Consider the following 22,464-nt stretch of genomic DNA (forward strand, 5'->3'; position numbering starts at 1 on the left):
AAGCAAAAAACTGCGGATGCTGGAAATCCAAAACAAAAATACCTGGGAAAACTCAGCAGGTCTGACAGCATCTGTGTAGAGGAACACAGTTAAAATTTCGAGTCCGTATGACTCTTCAACAGAACTAAGGAAAAATAGAAAAGAGGTGAAATATAAGCTGGTTTAAGGGGGGGGGTGGGACAAGTAGAGCTGGATAGAGGGCCAGTGATAGGTGGAGATAGACAAAAGATGTCATAGACAAAAGGACAAAGAGGTGTTGAAGGTGGTGATATTATCTAAGGAATGTGCTAATAGGTGACATTAAGGGTAGAAAGCAGGACAAGCAAGGTACAGATAGCCCTAGTGGGGGTGGGGTGGGGGGGAAGGGATCAAAATAGGCTAAAAGGTAGAGATAAAATAATGGATGGAAATACATTTAAAAATAATGGAAATAGGTGGGAAAAGAAAAATCTATATAAATTATTGGAAAAAAGGGGGATCAGAAAGGGGGTGGGGATGGAGGAGAGAGTTCATGATCTAAAATTGTTGAACTCAATATTCAGTCCGGAAGGCTGTAAAGTGCCTAGTCGGAAGATGAGGTGCTGTTCCTCCAGTTTGCGTTGAGCTTCACTGGAACATTGCAGCAGGCCAAGGACGGACATGTGGGCATGAGAGCAGGGTGGAGTATTGAAATGGCAAGTGACAGGAAGGTCTGGGTCATGCTTGCGGACAGACTGAAGGTGTTCCGCAAAGCGGTCACCCAGCCTGCGTTTGGTCTCTCCAATGTAGAGGAAACCGCATTGGGAGCAGCAAATGCAGTAGACTAAATTGAGGGAAGTGCAAGTGAAATGCTGCTTCACTTGAAAGGGGTGTTTGGGCCCTTGGACGGTGAGGAGGGGGGAAGTAAAGGGGCAGGTGTTGCACCTTTTGCGGTTGTTTAAGTTAGATGCTTGATATGCATAATTCACCATAACAAGGGTGTCAGTGTTTGAAAACGGAGTAAGTTGTATTCTGACACACAGCTGCTTTAAAAGAATACATTAGAATGCACTTTCAATCAGGATTCACCAACAATACGAACAAAACTTAGAAGTTTCACTATATGTTTAATTTCTTACTTCATGCAAAACAGTACCACTGATGCACATTGCAATATCTAATTTACATTCCATCGATGAGTAATCAAGGATGTATCATTTAAATTTTCAAAATGGCCATCCAATTATAATAATCATTTCCCACTGCTCCAACTGGCAGTGAAGCAATTGCAAAGCAGCTGACAATCAATGTGAGACAGATTCAGTGCTATAGATGCAATCTGGATGCAATTGATTGTAAAAGATGATTTTTAGACAAATCACAGAATTAAACGTGTGGGACGCATGTTTAGTTCACTACTTGAGGCCTAGAGGTGGATTTTAATGATCAGAAATATCAAATAATGTCATACTCGAACAGGAAATATGAGATATTCATAACGAAGGAGCTCTTTTTCAGAAAAGTAATTGCAGACACACCTGAAATTGAACTGTACCAAACATTTATTTAGAGACTAGAGAAGGCGATTCCATTTTGTAGTTGGCCAGTGGACGTGCAGGGGTCCTTATTTCTAATGGGCTGACTGAGTTAGAAAAAACCCAATCCCACCAAAATGTTTCAAGTGTTTCCCATTAAAGGGGCAAGACGCCAGCAGAATTTCAAGGAGGGGTGGCCCACTTAAGAAGATCTTAAACAAAACAATCTACAAAAATAAAAACATACACTACATGTTGGTATTCAGGGCTCAAAAACAAGTCAGAGGAATTCTCCCCAGCAATTTTACACATCATGGACCAATAATGGTTCTAATTGGATCAAAATTCCTTAGGCCCTCTCCACCATCAGAAATGCAGCAGAATAGGAACACCAAAGCACCAACCCTGTTGGAGAATGATGGGCCAGATACTAGGACAGTCACATGCTATTTCAAACCTCCAAGGAGTATGTCAAATCAGAGCTGGCAACCTATTTCTGGTGCATCTTTCATAACAGCATGAAGGTCAACAAGCTTCAAATTATTTAAATCACAGTATTGTAAAATAGATGTGGAATTCGAATTGGTATAATCTCATATGATTAAGGTTTTTGCTTTCATTTTACTTATTAATGGCTTGTGGATTTGTACTGTAGCTAGAAATAAAATGCTAAGTTTGTTCATTCACAAAGTGCAAGGAGACTATATGTGTCAGGGTACAATTTAGCTGACACTGTGGTTAACTTTTTGTTGAAATGCAGGATTTAGCTTGCAAGATGTGCCTGTTGACTACTTTTTGTTGCCACGTTGGAACTGAGATAGTCAAGATAGTCTTGAGATAGGAAGTAGGGCACTAGGCCTGGATGGTAAACTAATGAAATGTGCTATTTTGTAGGAATTCTCTCATTTCTGGAAGTCTTGTTCACCATAGTACTTGTCACGCTACAATGAATCGTCTAGGACAGCTTGTGTGAGAAGTGACTAATAAAGATCTTGAGCTTTCCTTAACAATTTGTAGAGAGTCAAAACTGATCAATGAAGGTTATGTTTCTACCCAGGGAACAACAGGGTAATTGTCTTTATTTCTCTTTATGTCTACTGCTTAAAGAATGTGTGTGCCTGGACTTGATCGAACAAATTACAAAAATTACACTGCAACCATTTTTGGTTTGTCAGATTCAAATTTTCTATTATTCCAATACATGACTTAGATAATAAACTAAATAATCAATAATCCATTTAAAACAACTTAGTCTTCTACAGAACTGGTTCACATTATTTTGAAATATGTAAGTGAATTTTAGGTTTTAGATTGAAGTATTATTCATGGCTATTTCCAAGAAAAAAAGTTGAAAATGGATTCAAATTGGCCTCTTACCTGGAGAAAATGCACGGTGAAATTGGCACGTGTCTTCACCAATCAGTTCCTGGGAAATTTGCTGGATCTTTAGTCTAACATCACCAAATTTGCCCTCAGATTCATTTAGTAATTCCTCAATGTCACTAATGCTGTGAATTGAAGAGTTTATTAGATGCAATAGATAACTAAGCATGATTTGTAAACATGTAGTTTATCTAAAGAAATTCTACTTGAATTCAAAAAAAAAAATTGATAATTCATCTCTTCAAGTCAATTCTCTGACTTGCTCATCTCAGTCCCTGGTATTGTGATGTGGGAAATTCAGCTTTTATTATTTGTCAAAAGGGGATATTTCTTTTAGCCAACGGTGTTTCACTCAGCAGTAGATAAATTTTGCAATGCAAAAAAATAAGCGAGCTGGGGAGTGTGAATAGTTGGATAGTTCTTTCAAAGACCTGTCACAGGATGGCAGGTGTTGAGCCCGAAAGTTAGCAAACAAATCCTGAAACACGCACAGGACAATCATTTCAATATGGAATGAGCCCTGTGATACAGAAAAAGGCTCCAACAAGTTTAGTGGCAGCCCAAATCAAAGGATCACTGCTCTGCTAAATTTGTATTTATTCTGCCCATTTTAAGCCTGTGAAACAGATCCAATAATGTTTGAATCTCTGAACTTTTGAACCAAACTGGACACTGATTTCATATCACAGCCATTAACATATTACCAAGTACTCTTGTTTTGAAGTTTTCACTTTGACCAAATCTGTTGTTGTTTCACCTGTGATTAACAGTAGCTGTGCTTTCTTTAGTGACAATTACAAAACAAATAAAATCAAATTCCTTATTAAGAATGTATTTCTTTTTCTCAGTCTGAAGGATGAAAGTTTAAAAATCTTTCTCTTAACTATTTTGTTAGATTTAAGAGTCAATTACTTGGTATAACAAACTATTAAACCTGTGGTATGAACTAAAAATTTATGCTTATTAAATATCATACAAATCAACAAACTCACTAATAGTACACTAAATACTTTAAGGAAGAATGTATGCAGAAAGCAATGGAGGAGAATGTCTTATGCTACAAAAGGGGCATCAGATGGGGGAGGGGGGCATTTGTCAGAGCACCAAACTGACAAAGACTGCTGAAGTCCCATTCTTCTAGGCTACAAACCTGTAAAGAGTGCTAGAACCTGCCTCCCCACTCAATGCTCCCTTTGTCATGCTGGGACCAATCCCCTCCTAGACTTTAAGATGCAATCTCAGAGTTCACAAACTGACAGATTTAATTATCTGTCCTTCCTGATCAGAGAACTGTCCCCAGGGCTCCTAAAACAAGGATCCCTCTTTCAGGTACCCTATATTCCAGAACACCCCACATTGTGCAGTGTTTTCAAAATAACAAAAAACTTCATATTTGAGCCATAGTGTCTGCTTTCTTGTATTTGCCTTCCCACAATGTAGCCAGTGTTCCAATATGCAGTCTGATCCATGACTGAGCATTTATATCAACAACTAAAGCATTAAAAAAGGACACACCAACACTTCAGCAGCAGAATAACACAATGTTTTAAATTTCTATAATGTTCTGCCCTACAAAACACTGCATCCTTTGGCTTACTTCTGGATTCACAAGTAATATTAAGCATGGCACACCTGCACATGCAGATATCACATTTTGTTACTGTCCTCAAACAACTTTCAAATATTATGTGCTTCACAGCTGGTGAATGAATCTGACCAGCACATACCGATTCCCAAAGTCCCTGGACTAGACATTAAACTATGAATGACTGACGCTTTATGTAACCCTTATACTTGTGGCCTTACAGGTACACAGGCTGACATTACCAGCAAAGTTTTATATGTATCACATGGAATAACACTTCTGTCCTTATCAAACAACATTCAACCAAATTCATGACAGCAACATTTTGAGAGACCTACTTTATATATAAATAGCACTCTTCACTGAGTATATTTAATTTTGTAATAAGTTAATAAATGAAGATCTTGTTCATTACCCACCTGGTTACTCTGTGCAGAAGAAAAATAATCCGTTTGCTTTCAATAGTAATATCACGACTGAGTTTTACTAGCCTCTCATATTTATCATGCTTTGCATCTAGCTCCTTTTGAAAGGCTGATCAAAACAAAATGAGGAAAACAATTAGTTTGTCTATAATCACAATTTTAGTTCATCTGTGAAAATGTCAATGGACCATTCACTGCAAATGATACAATGTCATTCTTATAGAACAATAGAAACTACTGCTCGTTTCATTTCCGCTAACATTGAAAAGCACTTCCTGAGAAGTCCCTGAGGCAGAGAATGAAACCAGAGGTAGCCTCCACAGCAGTGATTTACTTAAACCATGCACAAACCAAAGCTTCTTCCCTGTAAACCACAGATTAAAAGAACCTTCCCAGGCCTGCAAAAAGTTAGCTTGAAAACAGCAAAACACTTGTGAGTTATTTTGGCCAAAGGCTGAAAACAACGACTAAATAGACACTGTGCTAATAAGAAACACCTGTTTGAAAGTCCAGATTCAAGACACAATTTTTGGGTTAATTGATGATTGCTATAATTTGATCGTGCCTACAGCTGCTCACCAGAAACCTGCAGGTTTAGCATTCAAGTGTTGATCAGACACAATTTTTATGGAGCGGAATACATGGGATCCTTGCACCTACTTCCACTAAATGTGTGCCAGCCACAAAGCAATACTTTGCATGATAGCTCAGGGACTGAGGGAAAGAGAATGCACAGGTCATCAAATGCAGCATTGGAGGTCCAGAGGAGGAGGAATATCCTGTATCTGCAGGGGAGGCAGGATGCCATCTTGACCTCCTATTGTTCTCTCCTGTAGCAGCTGGTGAGGCACATCCTGGTCTCATGTCCTCCTCCAATTCCTCATCCAGACCAAAGGAGACCCCTAGCAAGATGCTGATGACCAAGCACTCCCTTTCTCCTGGTAGCCAACTTAAGATGCAGTAGCATTGCACTTAATCTTTTTAGGCGAATTCAGAAAATTTCCAGAATAAATATTGCTCGTATCTTAGTGAAGACTTGACAAAGTGTCCCATAAAATCTATAACTGTGTCTTAGAGGACCTTTTCACAGCTCCATCAGCAATAACCATGAAATGGTGAGTATGCTTTTAAGTGGTGACTTTCCCTTTAAATAGCACTTGAAATCAACATCAATGCCATTTTTACTCCCAAACAGCTGGTCACTGTTAGGACAGGCTGTTATCTGAACTGCTAGCCACAAAAATGCTGTGCAGCCTCTTTAATGAGCACCAGCAGGCATCTTAAGAGGCAATCAGTTTAACTCTCTTCCAGGCAGCTGTTCCTAGCACTGGCTTCAATCTTTTACCAAGATGGCATCTTGCACTAAATACAGGCTATACCAGCGCTTCAGCCTATTATTTTGACCACTTCTTTAGAACCTAAAGTATTTGGTAAAAATCACCCTCTGGTTTCTTCAAACCTTCAATTAGTTCTTAGAATCGTTATAGCACATATAGCATATTTTAAGGCTGAAGCATTTGCTACAATCTTCAGCCAGAAGTGCTGAGTGGATGATCCATCTTAGCCTCCTCCAGAGGTCCCCAGCATCACAGATGCCAGTCTTCAGACAATTTGATTCACTCCATGTGATATCGAGAAATGGCTGAAGGCACTGGATACTGCAAAGGGTATGGGCCCTGACAATATTCCAGCAATAGTACTGAAGCCTTGTGCTCCAGAACTTGCCGTGCCCCTAGCCAAACTATTCGAGTACAGCTACAACACTGGTATCTACCCGGTAATTTGGAAGATTGCCCAGGGACGTCCTGTAAACAAAAAGCAGGACAAATCCAACCCGGCCAATGACTGCCTCATTAGTCTACTCTCCATCATCAGTAAAACGGTGAAAGGGGTCATCAGCAGTACTATCAAGCGGCACTTGCTTCGCAATAACTTGCTCACTGATGCTCTGTTTGGGTTCCGACAAGGTCACTCAGCTTCTGACCTCATTACAGGCTTGGTTCAAACATGCACAAAAGAACTGAACTCCAGAGGTAAGGTGAGAGTGACTGCCTTTGACACCAAAGCAGCATTTGACAGAGTGTAGTATCAAGGAGCCCTAACAAAACTGGAGTCAATGGGAATCAGGAGGAAAACTCTCCACTGGTTGGCGTCATAGCTTGCATGAAGGAAGATGGTTGTGGTTGTTGGAGGTCAGTCATCTCAGCTCCAGGAGATCACTGCAGGAGTTCCTCAGGGGAGTGCCCTATGCCCAAACATCTTCAGCTGCTTCATCAATGACCTTCCTTCTATCAAAAGGTCAGAAGTGGGGATGTTCGCTGATGATTGCACAATGATCAGCACCATTCACGACTCCTCAGATACTGAAGCAATTCATGTCCAAATGCAGCAAGACCTGGACAATATCCAGGCTTGAGCTGACAAGTGGCAAATAACATTTACACCACAGAAGTGCCAGGCAATGACTATCTCCAACAAAAGAGAATCTAACCATCGCCCCTTGACGTTCAATGGCATTACCATCACTGAATCCCCCGCTATCAACATCTTGGGGGTTACCATTGACTAGCCATATAAATACTGTGGCTACAAGAACAGGTCAGAGGCTAGGAATCCTGTGACGAGTAACTCACTTCCTGACTCCCCAAAGCCTGTCCACCATCTACATGGCACAAGTCAGGAGTGTGATGGAATACTCCCCACTTGCCTGGATGAGTGCAGCTACCACAACACTCAAGAAGCTTGACACCATCCAAAACAAAGCAGCCCGCTTGATTGGCACCATATCTGCAAGCATTCACTCCCTCCGCCACAGGCGCACAGTAGCAGCAGTGTGTACCATCTACAAGATGCACTGCAGGAATTCACCAAAGCTCCTTAGACAGTACCTTCCAAACCCACGACCACTACCATCTAGAAGGACATGGCAGCAGACAGATTGGAACACCACCACCTGGAAGTTACCCTCTAAGCCGCTCAGCATTCTGACTTGGAAATATATCACTGTTTCTTCACTGTCGCTGGGTCAAAATCCTGGAACGCCCTTCCTAACAGCACTGTGGGTGTACCTACACCACATGGACTGCAGCGGTTCAAGGCAGCTTGCCATCACCTTCTCAAGGGCAACTAGGGATGGGCAATAAATGCTGGCCTAGCCGGCGAAGCCCACATCCTGTGAATGAATTTTTAAAAAAGGTGGCCTTTCAGCTAATTTTGTCTGTGCTGGCTCTCCTAAGGAGCAATTCACATATGCCACTCCCACACCCTCTCCCCACATCCCTGCACTTTCCTCCTTTTCAGATATTTAGAAAAAGTAGAAATATTTATAGCACAGAAGGAGAAAAATTTATAGCACTTTGCCTATTGTGTCTGCGCCAGCTGAAAAATGAGCCCCCCAGCTTAATCCCATTTTCCAGCATTTGGTCCATAGCCCTGGAGACTACGGGATTTAAGGTGCATATCTAGACACCTTTTAAATGAGTTTAGGGGTGCTGCCTCTACTACCCTTTAGGCAACGAGTTCCATACCCTTATCACCCTCTGAGTGAAAAGATTTTTCCTCATCTCCTCTTTATTCCTTCTACCAGTCACTTTATATCAACTCTCTGCTAATGTAAATGAGTCCCTTCCATCCACTCTATCCAAGTCCCTCACAACCTTGTACACGTCCATCAAACCTCCCCTCAGTCTCCTCTGTTCCAAGGAAAGGAGCCCCAGTCTATCTAATCTTTCCTCATAGCTGCAATTTTCCAGTCCTGGCAACATCCTCGAAAATCTCCTCTGTACCCTCTCTAGTGCAATTACATCCTTTCTGTAATGAGGTGACCAGAACTGCACACAGTACTCAAGTTGTGACCTAACTGGAGTTTTATATAGCTCCAGCATAACCTCCTTGCTCTTATATTCTCTGACTCAGCTAATAACCACCTTGTTGTCCTATCCTGCTACCTTTGGAGATCTGTGGGCAAAGGCTACAAGGTCCCTCACTTCCTCTACACCTCTCAGTATCCTCCCATTTATTGTGTATTACTTTGCCTTATTTGACCTCCACAAATGCAACATCTCTAGGTTGAATTCCATTTGCCGCTTTTCTGCCCTTTTTGCAGTCCACAGCTTTCCTCCTCGCAATCAACTACACAGCTAATTTTTGTGTTGTCTGCAAATTTCTTAATAATGGCAACTAAATTTAAGTCCAAATCATTCATATATACCACAAAATGCAGGGGATCTAGTTCTGAGCCCTGCAGAACCCCACTGGAAACAGCCGTCCAGTCACAAAAACATCCGTCCCCATTACCCTTTGTTTCCTGCACTGCAATGAGCTTATTTTGTCTCCAGCTTGCTACATTCCCCTGGATTCTATGGGATTTTATTTTTTAACCAGTCTGCCATGTGGGAAATTGTCAAAAGCACTTCTAAAATCCATGTACACCACATCAACTGTATTACCCTCATCAGTCCTCCTTGTTACCTCCTCAAAACATTCAATCAAGTTAGTCAAACACGATGTTCCCTTAACAAATCTATGCTGACTGTCCTTGATTACTCCATCCTTTTCTAAGTGACAGTTTATCCTGTGTCTCAGAATTGATTCCAATAATTTGCCCACAACCAAGGTTAGACTGACTGGCCTATAAATTATTTGATCTATGCCTCGCTCCATTTTTAAATGAAGGTACAAAGTTGGCAGTCCTCCAATCCTCTGGCACCACACTTGCATCCAGTGAGGATTGGAAAATGAAGGTCAGAGCATCCGCTATTTCCAGGCTTCTTTTAACAGCCTGGGGTACATTTCATCTCGCCCTGATTTATCCACTTTCAAGGATGCTAATCCCCTTAATATTTCCTCTTTCCTTATGTTTATCACATCCAATATTTCACACTCCTCCTCCTTAACTACAATATCTGCATCATCCCCCTCTCTTGTGAAGACAGACGCAAAGTATTCATTAAGAACCATAACCACATCTTATACCTCCACACATAGGTTACCTTTCTAGTCTTTTATAGCCCCTATTCTTTCCTTGGTTATCCTCTTACTCCTAATATATTGATAAAACTTCTTTGGGTTCTCCTTGATTTTACTTATCAGTATTCTTTCACGCCCATTCTTTCCTAATTTCCTTTTTTTATTTCATCCCTGCACTTTCCATACTCCTCCTGGCTTTCTGTAGTATTGAATTCTCGGTGTCTGACATAAGATTTTCTTTTCTGCCTTATCTTACTCTGTATGCTCCTTGATTTGGCCATTCCACCCTTTTTCTTTGCAGGAACATGTTTACTCTGAACCCCTTGAATCTCCCTTTCGACTGCCTCCCACTGCTCTAACACTGACTTACCTTCAAGTAGCTTTTTCCAGTCCACTTTTTCTAAATCACTCCTCAGCTTAGTAAAATTGGCCTTACCCAAATTTAGAACTTTAACACCTGTTCTATCTTTGTCCTTTTCCATAATTATGTTAAAACTAACTGAATTATGATCACTTACACCAAAATGCCCACCCGCTGCCACTCCTTCCACCTGCTCAGCTTTATTTCCTAAAACCAAGTCCAGAACTGCACCTTCTCTTGTTGAACTGGCTATATACTGGCCAAAAACATTCTCCTGAATCCCTCGATTCCTTTCACACTAAAACTTTCCTAGTTAATACTGGGGTAGTTAAAATACCCTACTATAACGGCCCTATTTTCTTTGCACTTCTCAGGTATTTGCCTACTTGTTTGCTCTTCTACCTCCCTCTGACTGTTTGGGGTCTATACTACACTCACAGTAGTGTTACTACCCCTTTTTTGTTCCTTAGCTTAATCCATATTGCCTCATTTGATGATCCTTCTAACATATCATCCCTCCAATTACAGCTGTAGTTGTTTTATCAACCAAAATTGCCACTGCCCCCTCCTTTTTTACCCCCACTCCATCTCATCTGAAAACCTTGTAACCAGGAATGTTGAGTTGCCATTTCTGTCCCTCTTTAAGCCACGTTTCTGTAATAACTATATCATATTGCCACATTTCTCCTTGTACTCTTAGCTCATCTGATTTACTACACAATAAATAAAACTCAATAAAACTCTTCTAATATTTTTAACTCCGAGTGTGATACGAATGTACAAATATTAACCATTCAAACAACTACTGAAATTATAAAGTGCCAAGAGAAACATGCACCATAATAAAATATTATATAATTGGCCAAACACACTAAGTGGCTATACCTATCTAAATCAACAGATCCAAGAGGAAATAAAATGTACCAGAAAATGCGGTGAAAGAATGAACTTGCAGATACTTAATGCTTGATCACTTCTTCAATCAGGGAATCCTGAAACACTTCACTTTACTTGTGAAATACAGTCACTATTGTTATATGGGCAAATGTAGCAAACCATTTGCATACAGCAAGGTCTCACAAGTAGCAAATTAATGAATGGCCAATTAATACTTATTACGTGTTTTGTGCAGGAGAGGAAATTTGGCCAGGGTACCAGAACTCCCTGCTTTTCTAAGTATAATGCCAAGGGGTCTTCACATATCCAAAAGTTGACACCTCTGACAACAGAGCAATACCTCAGTACTGCACTGAAAGGCAATCTAGATTATCTGTTCAAATCCCATGGCATTTCAACCAACAACCTTCAGAATTAAAGGCATGAATGTGAGAGAGGGGTAAGCACGTATGGGCAAGTGGACAAAGATAGAAGAGAAGAAAAAAAAATCTATTTGCATTTATACAGCACCTTTCATGATTTCTGGATGTCCCAAAGCATTTTCCAAATAGTGATGTAGTTTGAAGTGGTCACTGTTTTTAATGCAGGAAATGCAGCAGCCAGAGAGAATAAAGAGAAAGTGCACAGAGAGCTGAGAGCACAGAGAGAAGAAAGTAGAGAGAAAAAAGGTGATAACAGAGGAGAGGAAGAAATCGAGCAAGAAAATTTGAGAAGACTGAGACAAAAGAGAGAAGGAAAGAAAAATGGAAGGAAAGAAAGGGAGAAAAAAATTACAAAAGAGAGAGACACATACAAAGACACCAGCTGTAGTGAGAGGAAAGAGGCTGTGTATGTGGCAGAGCGAAAAACAATAATCGTGTTAGTGGAGTACCTTTGGCTCTGCTGACCAGGAGGGAAGTTGCTGTCAGCACACCCACATGATAAAATGCTCATCCTCTGACTCATTATCAGCAATGTCACTGCAGATTCACTGTTTGAAAATAATCAAGACATATTCTCAAAGGAATTTATAATGAGTTTCATAACTGTGGTGTCCTGGAACGGTTGATATTCCAAAAATAATACAACCTTCAGTAGTTAACCTAATGACAAAGGTCTGTAGAAAAGAATATAAAAGCAAAGAAAACTTGCATTTCTGTAGCATCTTTCACAATCACCAGCATCCCAAAGCACTTTACAACCAATGAAGTTCTTTTGAAGTACAGTCACTGGTGTAGAAAATGTGGCAACCAATTTTCATTCAGCAAGCTCCCTCAACCAGCAATGTGCTAATGATCAGATAACTTGTTCATGTGATTTTGATTGAGGGATAAACATTGGCCAGGACACCATGGGATAACTCCCCTACTCTTCTTCAAAATAGCGTCACGGGATCTTTAACATTTACCTGAGAAGGAGTGGGACTTGAACCCACAACATCCTGACTCAGAGGCAAGAATGTTACCAACCATAGCTGACACCCAACCACCAATATCCTTAAAAAGGTTATTGCAACTACCCAAGTAACAAATTTGCCCATTCCAAGAAATGGCCAGGTATATTCATGGGCCTGTAGAAACCTCCAATCAATTCAATCAATAATTATCTGTAAATGTTTGTTTCTAACATGTGTTGCAACCTTTAGTGACACAGCTGAAGCAGGTTATCCTAGCCCCACAGTAGAAAAAAAGCTGAACAAACCAAATTTTTCCATTGGTATACTCAAGTCTTTTATTTCTTCCTTGCGATAACCATGAGATCTGACATATCTCAGACTAAGACAGCATAAAGCAACTGCATTTCTGCAGCATTAGTTTCATCAGGAGCCAGAAGTTTTTGACAATCTAGATAACTCCCACTTCATGCAAAATGCAATGTCAAATTTCTGAGGAACACAAGGCTTTAATTTCAGTTCACACAAATTACATATCCTTTTGATGAGGCAGATCCTACTCTTCTACTAAAAGGGGACTTTTTCAATTTAGCGGATTTCAGTCAGGGCGCACATTAGTTTCCCTACTCCTGCAACACATTCAGAAATGCCTGCACAAATGTGGATTTAAGGTCAGGATTGGGCTCAACTGTGAAGCTACTGTGTTGTAGGGCCTTCAGATATTGTCAAGACTTCCACTTTGGTGCGGTACAAGAGGATGACTGAGCCTGTACAAATGTCTCAACAAAAGTCCAAAACGTCAAGAGAGCAAGAAAACCTCTAGAGGACAATAGTAATGTGATTAGACTTATGTTACAGATATAATATTTTCATTTGGATTTCATTCTTCTGCAAATCAGCCACTGCATTATTGCATGCTTCGTACGTCTTGTCACTAATTCTTAATTCACATCTCCATGTTGATTTTCAAATCAATTTTTGGCTTCCTTTTGCCATTCTAAATCTACTTCCGCGTCTGTTCCCATTATATTAGTCACCTCAATCCTGGTACAGTAAGAATAGCATTAGGATGCCTTAGATTGGCACAAGCTAAAAATAAGATGGAAATAACAATAAAAGTGGTGAGCTAATAAAGCACTTACACTTGAAGGATAACAGCACTGGAGAGGATGGGTTTACTTTACTTTCCCTTTCCTCCTTTCGGTTACGAGGCTGCACATTATCATGTTTTCGTTTTCGGAATCCACCTGATCTCAAAGAAAACTACAATACATCAACAAATTGTTCTATTTCAATAGATCGTAATCAACACTAACCAAATCAAGTATTGTAATATTGTTACAAATGTTCATATCATGTAGGAAAGCAGGCTCTGCATTTTCTGTCTACTGAAACATTAAATAATAAGGCAATATTATTGATTTTACTCACATGGCTGGCTGGAACTTCAACATATTTTCATTTAAATTACCATCAATAGTTACAGTAGGAATTAATATAGATTGCCAGATTGTTATTGTAATAGCTTTACAATGCCCTTGAACAAAACTGTAAAACTCCTAGATTGATATATCAATAGCTTTAGAACACTCTAAATTGGTATAAGAATAGTATTTGTACACCCTTGATTGGTACAAGAATACCTATTAAATGTCCTTGATTGGCGTAATATAAATATTTTTAGTATGCTTTGACTGATGTAATATGAATAGTTTTAATAAATGCTTGATATGTATGAACACAATTTTAGAATGCCCTTGATCTGTATAATAGCTATATAACACCCTTGATTGGGAGAATAGTTTTAGAATGCCCTTGATTGGTACAGCAAAAATAGCAATAGGATATCCTAGGTTAGTGTAATATGAGTAGCTTTAGAATGCCCTTGACTGGAATAGTAACAATTCTTAGGAGAGAAACTTAAATGTCAACAAATATTAATTAAAAAATACTAGCATTTGTATTTAAAGTTACAGTATTCATTAACCTGTCACAAAGAACTGATGCAAGTGGAAATCTCTCTGATCCTAAAGGCACTGATATGTTTGGGTGCAGTTCCAAAAAAAATGAAGATCTTTGCATTTGTACAGTGCCTCAGATCCTTAGAATATCCCATAGCATTTTATAAACAATGGGTTGGTTTTTGAACTGCAGTCACTGTTATGTACAACACTAAACGAATAAATGATCAGGTAATGTTGGAATCCTGTTACAATGAAGTGCATGCTTTAGTTTGTAAGTGAGAGCAGCTGTTACTAATTGGGGAAAGATTAGGGAATTATTCTTAAGTATATAAAAACTGGTTTACACGGTGTGGGGGAAGGAAAAAGGGAGTTGTCTGTGCTTTTGTGAATAAACTTGTGTTAAGGAAGACGACTGGCTCCAGTTTCGTCCTTTACTCAATGTAGGAACAGTAACTTTAACACATGGCACCCCACTACTGACTCCAAGTCATGTTAACATAGACCCATTCATAACCATCCTGGATTTGTGGAGATGGAGATGGAGAGGAAGGAGGCCAGGAGATGACAGCATGGATTCATGATGTGGAGCAGGGGAGGATCTCCCCTAACAAATTCACTGGAGTTCTTTGCGGAAATCATTAACCTCATTTGCAGTGAAGACTCTGTGTTAAGAAATTCAAAGACCAATACCACACCGTGAGATGGGAGTGTGTGGAACAGGAGGGGAGTTTGAGGTACACTGAAAATTGAATAATGCAAAAAAAGCAAACGATGAGTACATGAGTAACTTGTTTATATTTTGTAGATGTTTATTGGGTTGTAAAATTGTAATGTGGTACATAATGCCATGGATTAGTAAGTGACATGGCCGCTGAAAGGAGTCTGAAGGAAGTTTAAGAGTCAATTTCATACAGTTAAGTAATTGATAAAATTATTTTTTGATTGTCTTAAATTTCCAGAAACCAATTAGGGTGCTGAATAACCTTCAGATATATTGACAGACATAATTCCTATAAAAAAAATTTTGAGATGAGATATCTACTGATACATAGCAGACAAATGACTCCAGGAAACATAATCACAATGTTGATATTTAGTTCCCTTAAGTTTAATCAGTAAACCTTATAGTAGAAGGAGATTTGCAGCTCTAGAACTTCATATTACTTCAATTCATGGTAGCAACAGAGCAAACAATCAATGGGGCATGGTTTATTATTCCAGGCACCAGGCCTATATCCATGTACCAGCAAGGGTCAACTGTCTTCCCTTCAAGTGCCAACAGTGAGGGATGTTGGAAACTTCATTTGTTACAACACTTGTCCTGCCACCGATCATCAGCCTCCCTGAATCATTGCACATAGCACAATACACCCAGGATACTGATGTCTGTCTCTCTTTCCCCCCCAAGCCTTCCACAAGTTCAGTGCCATTCTACCTTCCCTTAACGAAGGAGAGGTCAGGGGAAGGTACATTTAGAAATCTGAACAGAAACGTTGCGGGAATAGAGCAATGTAACGAATGGGACAGGAAGGAAAGAGATAGTGCAACAGTGAATAATGCCCATGCAAAGAATAATATTCAAAATAAAATTAAAGGCCCTTTATCTGAACATAAAGTATTCATAAGGTCAATAAACTAGTGGCACAAATAAAAATAAACAGTTTCAATCTAATCAACATTACAGAGACAAGATTACAAGATCACCAAGCTTGGGAAATAAATATTCCAGAGTACACAACATTTTGATAAGACAGACAGAATGGAAAGGAGGAGTAGCCCTGATAGTAAGGGATGACATAACAGCATTACTGAAAATGGATCTTGGCTCAGAAGATCAGGAAGTAGGATCAGGATGGGTGGAGATTGGAAATAACAAGGGTCAGAAAACACTGGTGGGAGTGGTTTACAGGCCTCCTAACAGTACTTGTAACTGTTTGACAAAGCATTAAGTAAGAAATAATTGGAGCTTTTAACAAAGACAATATCTAGGCCAGACCAGGTAAGGACAGGAGATTTCCTCCCCTGAAAGACATTAGTAAACCAGAGGGGTTTTACGGCAATCCTACAGCTTCATGATCATTATTTAATGAGACTAGTATTAATTTCAGATGTATTAATTAACTGAAACTAAACTCCCCCAGCTCCCATGGCGGGATGTGAACTCTGCAGGATTAGTCCGGGTCTCTGGATTACTAGTCCAGTAACATTACCGTTATTCTAGTGTTCCTTAGAGCTATTGGCCAAGACTCCTTCAACAGTGCCTTCCAAACATGACCTCTACCACCTAGAAGGGCAAGGGCAGCAGACGCATGGAAACACAATCACCTGCAGGTTTCCCTCCAAGTCACTCACCATTCAGACTTGAAACTATATCATTGTGCCTTCACCTTTGCTGGGTCAAAATCCTGAAACACTCTAACAGCACTGTGGCGTACCAACACCACATGGGCTGCAACAGTTCAAAAAGGCAGCTCATTGCCACCTTCTCAATGCCGGAATGGGCAATAAATGCCTTGATGCTCAAATCCCAAGAACAAATAAATTAACAAAAAAAGCAATGTAATACTTGTGGGAGACTTAAATCTTCATATAGACTGGACAAATCAAATTGGCAAAAGTAGTTTGGAAGATGGGTTTGTAAAATGCTTTTGCGACAGTATCCTGGAACAATGTGGTGGAACCAACTAGGGATAAAGCTAGTATTGTGCAAAGAGGCAGGTTTAATTAGTAATCTCATAGTAGAAGATCCTCTGGGGAAAAAAGTGATCATAATATAATTGAATTCCATATTACATTTGAAAGTGACATACTCCCATCCCAAACAAGAGCAGTCATTTGGTAGTACAGAACTTGAGTATTGTTGAAAATTAGAGACATGTCAAAACTTTTCATCTTGCACTCATCAGGACACTTCGCAAGAATACAAACATGAGGCGAAAACAATAATTTATACTGTATGAGAAGAGAGTGCTGATTGGTGGGCAAGTGGACTCTGATTGGTAGAGGCGTTGCCATAAAGAATGCACCAGTGATGGTGACTGACAGTTAACTGCCAAGCATTGTTTTAAATTTAAACCAGGCAGCTTGACCCTGCTTGGTCAAGGCAATGCCCTGAGGAATGAGTCATCGAATGGCTATCACTTATTTTGTTTAGCTGAAATATGCATAATGTATGTACATGTTCTTTCTGTCTGCAAAGAACAGGGCCCTGTGTATTATATATGTAGCTACTAGTACACGCAAATGTACTGCGAGCCCGACTGACAATCTTAAATTGGTTGTCAGGGTAATTCTTAGCACACTGAGGAATGTTTAGCCAATGTTGTCCAATTGCGGAATCATATGTAATGTTGGACACTGTGGGCAGGATTTTCCCCCCATTGGGGACGAAGTTAAAGTGCAGGTGTGCACAGGCGTGCTTCCGATCGGCGCCCCAAAGGCGCCATTTTACGTGGGCGGGCCAATTAAGGCCCGCCCAGCGTGATGTCCACACAGAAGCGCTGAGCGCTCCCTGTGTGGGTGGGGGGAATTCCTAAACCTGAGAGTGCGCTCTTTCGCGCATGCGCACGAAAGAGCACACTCATCTTCCTGAGGCTAAGTGCTGCCTCAGGGAGATCAGCTCTACTGTCAAAAGTATTAAAAATAGAAAAAAAAAATTCCCTGACATGTCCCCTTATGTGACACTGTTGGGACATGTCCATAATTTTAAAAAAATTTCAATTAAATTTTTAAAAACCTGCATGAAACCTCATCCCGCCCGTGGATGAAGTTTCATGCTTTTTCTAATTCCCGCCAGGGCTCTTGGTCTGCCTGCCAACCTTAAGGTTGGACAGGCATGTCCATTAATTAGTTTAATTAGTCTGTCAATGGCCTCAATTGGCCATTGACAGGTCGGCGAGCGCACAGCTGATTTTGCTGCACCGCCTACCTGAAAATTTAAATGGAGCGCAGTGACGTCGGGAGTTCTGCCCGACATCACCGCGCGTCATTTTATGCGTCGGCGAACGGACCACCCCCCCCGACGGGAAAATCCTGCCCTGTGTTTTGAGTTTTGCAAGCACAGGCTGGTTGGGTACAGTGTGTACCTTGCCCATTGGGGACATGCTGTGAGAAACAATCCACCAGTCTTCGGGACATATGGCTACGTATGCCTATCACCCAAATGAGTAATGTAGCATATGAATTTCAATGCCAATGTAATGCTAGGTATGTAGATTAAAAGAAGAGGCTTATAAAGTTGCAAAGAATAATAGTAAGCCTGAGGATTGGGAGTGTTTTAGAAACCAGCAAAGGATGACCAAAAAGTTAATAAAAAGGCAAAAAATAGAACATGAAAGCAAACTAGCCAGGAATATAAAAAGTGATTGTAGGAACTTTTACAAGTATATAAAAAGAGTAGCTAAAGTGAGTATTGGTTCCTTAGAGGCAGAGACAGGAGAAATTATCATGGGGAATGAGGAAATGGGAGTGACATTGAACAAATATATTGTGTCTGTCTTCACAGTAGAAGACTCCAATTACATCCCAGAAATACAGGGTAACCCATGGAGCTAATAAGTGTGAGGAACTTAAGATATTTAATATCAACAGAGAAAAAATATTAGAGAAAGTTAACGGACTAAAAGCCAAACATACCCAGGACTTGATGGTCTGCATCCAAGGGTTCTAAAAGAGGTAGCTGTAGAGATAGTGGATGTGCTGGTTATGATTTTCCAAAACTCCCTGGATTCTAGAATGCTCCCAATGGCTTATAATTCCACTATTCAAGAAAGAAGGAAGAGAAAATAGGGAACTACAGGCCAGTTAGCTTGACATCAGTCGTTGGGAAAACACTGGAATCTATTATTAAGGAAGTCTTAACAATGCACTCAGAAAATCATAGTATGATCAGACAAAGTTAATGTGGTTTTATGAAAGGGAACTCATGTTTGACAAATTTATTAGAGTTTTTTGAGTATGTAACTAATAAAGAAGATAAAGGGGAACCAGAAGATGTATTAACCATAGATTTCCAAAAGGCATTCAAGATCGCACACAAAAGGTTAATATGCAAGGTAAGGTCTCATGGGCAACTTTATTAGCATAGATGGAGGATTGGTTAATGGATAGGAAGCAGACAGTAGGGATCAACAGGGCATTTTCAATAGGCAGGCTCTAACTAATAGGGTGTCGCAAGGATCAATGCTGGGGCCTCAGCTATTTACAATCTATATTAATGATTTAGACAAAGAGACTGAGTGTAATGTATTTGAGTTGATAACAATACAATGTGAGATGGGTATGTAAGGTGGGAATGTAAGCTGTGAGGAAGACAAAAAAAGGCTGTAAAGAGATATAGACAGGTTAACGGAGTGTGCGACAAGGTGGCAGGTGTATGATGTGGGGAGATGTGAGGTTATTTACTTTGGTCGTAAGAACAGAAAAGCAGAATATTTTTTAAAGGGTGTGAAATGGCATTCAGAGAGACATGGAACACAAAGTTAACATGCAAGTACAGCAAGCAATTAGGAAGGCAAATGACATGTTGGCCTTTAATGCATGGGAATTGGAGTATAAGAACAAAGAAGTCTTACAACAGTTGTAAAGGGCTTTGATAAGAACACACCTCAGGGGTACTGTGAGCAATTGTGGTCTCCATAACTAAAGAAAAATCTAAGGAAACTTCCCTTCGAGGCAGTACAATGAAGGATCATTAGATTTGTTCCAGGTATGAAAGGTTTGTCCTATGAGAGGCTAAGTAAATTGGGCCTCCACTCTCTGGAGTTTAGAAGAATGAGAGGTGAACTCATTGGTACATGCAAGGTTCTGAACGGGCTTGACAGGATAGACATTGAGTGGCTGTTTCCCCTCGCTGGAGAATCCAGAATATCGGGACAACGCCTCAGGATAGGGGTCAATCATTTAAAACTGAGATGAGGAGAAATTTCTTCACTCAGAGTTGTGAATCTTCAGAATTATCTAACCCAGAGGGTTGTGATACTTTATCGTTGAGTATATTCAAAACTGAGATTGATAGATTTTTGATTTGGGGGAATTAATGGATGTGGGGAGTGAACAGGAAAGGTCAAGTTTGGGTAGATGAGCCATGATCATATTGAATGGCGGAGTAGGCTAAAGGGCTCGAATGGTCTACTCCTGCTCCTAATTAATATGTTCTTATGTTCACCCTTGTTCATGGCCACTCTCTTGACCTTGTCATCCCACGTAGTCTTGCTACACCCATCATGTAAATCACAGATAGGACTATCTCTGGTTACTTGCTGGTATCACTATCAATCCTTATCCTCCTTCCCCCTCTTAACATTAATTCCTTCATGGACAACATTTTCACTAAGGTTGAGACCATCTGGTCCGATGTCTTTGCCACTTCCCTCCCTTCCTATAGCCTCTAGACCAAACTTTATCTAAGGTTCCACCCTGCCCTAGTTCTGAACTTGCATCTTTCCCTGCTGCCAGCTTCTGCTCTAACCTCTCCCCTCATGCCTCCCCCAAAACCCATCTCCCACTCGCTCAATCTTATAATCACCAAACTTTCTGGCTCCCATCTTAACTGATATTAGTAACAATTCTCTCTCCTCAGGCATTGCTCTCTCTCCTTCAAATCTGGCATCATCACCATTTTCTTCAAAAAGGCAAACCCTTGACCCTTCCACCCTTGCAAATACTGCTACATCTCCAACCTTTTTATCCTCACCAAAATCTATGATCATGTTGTTGCTTTCCAAATCATGTCCATCTTTCCCAAAACTCTACGTTTGAAGCCCTGTAATTATGTTTCAGCCCCTGCCACAGTACCAAAACAGCTCTTATCAAGGTCACAAATAACATCCTATTTGTGACAAAGGTAAACTATCCTTCCTCCTTTTTTACTAGCTGCCTACAACCTTTTATATGGATGACCACATCTTCCTCCACCAGTGGCTCTCACCTATCATCTAACTGGGTGGGACAGCACGTGCCTGGTTCCATTCTTGTTTATCAAGTCACAGAAAGAGAATCACCTTGCAATGGCTTCTCTTCCCAATCCCACACCATTACCTCAGGTTTATTTTGTATCTTCACATACTTTTTTCTCTTTTAGGAGTGGTAGGGGTGGGGGGAATGATTAGCAGGCTAATTATTAACCTGTTTAACCACATCATGACCACTCCTTCTGTGGCCAGTAAGCCCTGGAGTGAGACTTGAATCCAGAGCTTTTGGGACACTATCTACTGAGCCATAAAACCTCCTCTATTGCCTTTGATATCCTCTAAGGATCTATCCTTGCCCCCTCCCATTTCTCATTGGTAATATCATCTGAAAATACAGCATCAGGTTCCACATGTATGCATATGATACCCAACTCTAACTCACCACCACCTCTCTCATCCCTTTCACAGTCTCAAAATTGTCAGACTGCTCTTTCAACATCCAGGACTGGATGAATAGAAATTTCCTCCGATTAAATATTGAGAAGATTGTAGTTATTGTCTTAGGTCTCCACCATAAACTCCATTCCCTAGCCACCAACTCCATCCCTCTTTCTGGCAACTGCCAGACTGTTCACAACCTTAGAGTCATATTTGCTCCCCAGATGAACTTCCAACCACATAGCCACATCATCACTAATTCCACCTCTGTAACATTGCCTCTGTCCCTATTCCAACTCATCTGCTGCTGAAACCCTCATCCATGCCTTTGTTACCTCTAGACTTGATTATTCCAATATACCCACAGCCAACCTCCCATATTCTACCCTCCCATAAACTTGTCATCCAAAACTCCACTTCCTGAGTCGTAATTTGCACCAAGTCCCATTCACCCATCACCCACAGCTCATAGGCCTACATTGACTCCCAGTCCAGTAACACCTCCATTTTAAATTTCTTGTTTTCAAATTCCTCCATGACCTTCCCCACACCCACCCCTCATCCCCTCTCTCTCTAGGTACAATCTCCTCCAGCCCTCTGAGATCGCCATTCCTCTAACTCTGGCCTCTTAAGCATCCCTGGTTTTAATCACTCCACTGGTGATCTT

General features: G+C 40.4%; 1 protein-coding gene across 3 annotated transcripts in view; it reads right to left on the reverse strand.

The window, feature by feature from the left end:
* tsnax (translin-associated factor X) overlaps positions 1–22,464 on the reverse strand; it is a 58,088-nt gene that overhangs the window by 35,006 nt on the left and 618 nt on the right. The window contains exons 2-5 of one of the 3 annotated variants that reach the window (XM_078541977.1): positions 19,084–19,207; positions 13,627–13,747; positions 4,881–4,995; positions 2,871–3,001 (exon numbers count right to left, since the gene is read on the reverse strand). In XM_078541977.1, the coding sequence (XP_078398103.1) occupies positions 2,871–3,001; positions 4,881–4,995; positions 13,627–13,747; positions 19,084–19,104 (388 nt within the window). In that variant the 5' untranslated portion in view covers positions 19,105–19,207. Of the gene's footprint in view, positions 1–2,870; positions 3,002–4,880; positions 4,996–13,626; positions 13,748–19,083; positions 19,241–22,464 lie in introns of all 3 variants that reach the window. The other 2 variants (XM_078541978.1, XM_078541979.1) reach the window with 2 other exon arrangements.

Source organism: Cetorhinus maximus, chromosome 5 (genome assembly GCF_964194155.1).
Source record: "Cetorhinus maximus chromosome 5, sCetMax3.hap1.1, whole genome shotgun sequence".
In the NCBI taxonomy this organism is placed as follows: Eukaryota; Metazoa; Chordata; class Chondrichthyes; order Lamniformes; family Cetorhinidae; genus Cetorhinus; species Cetorhinus maximus.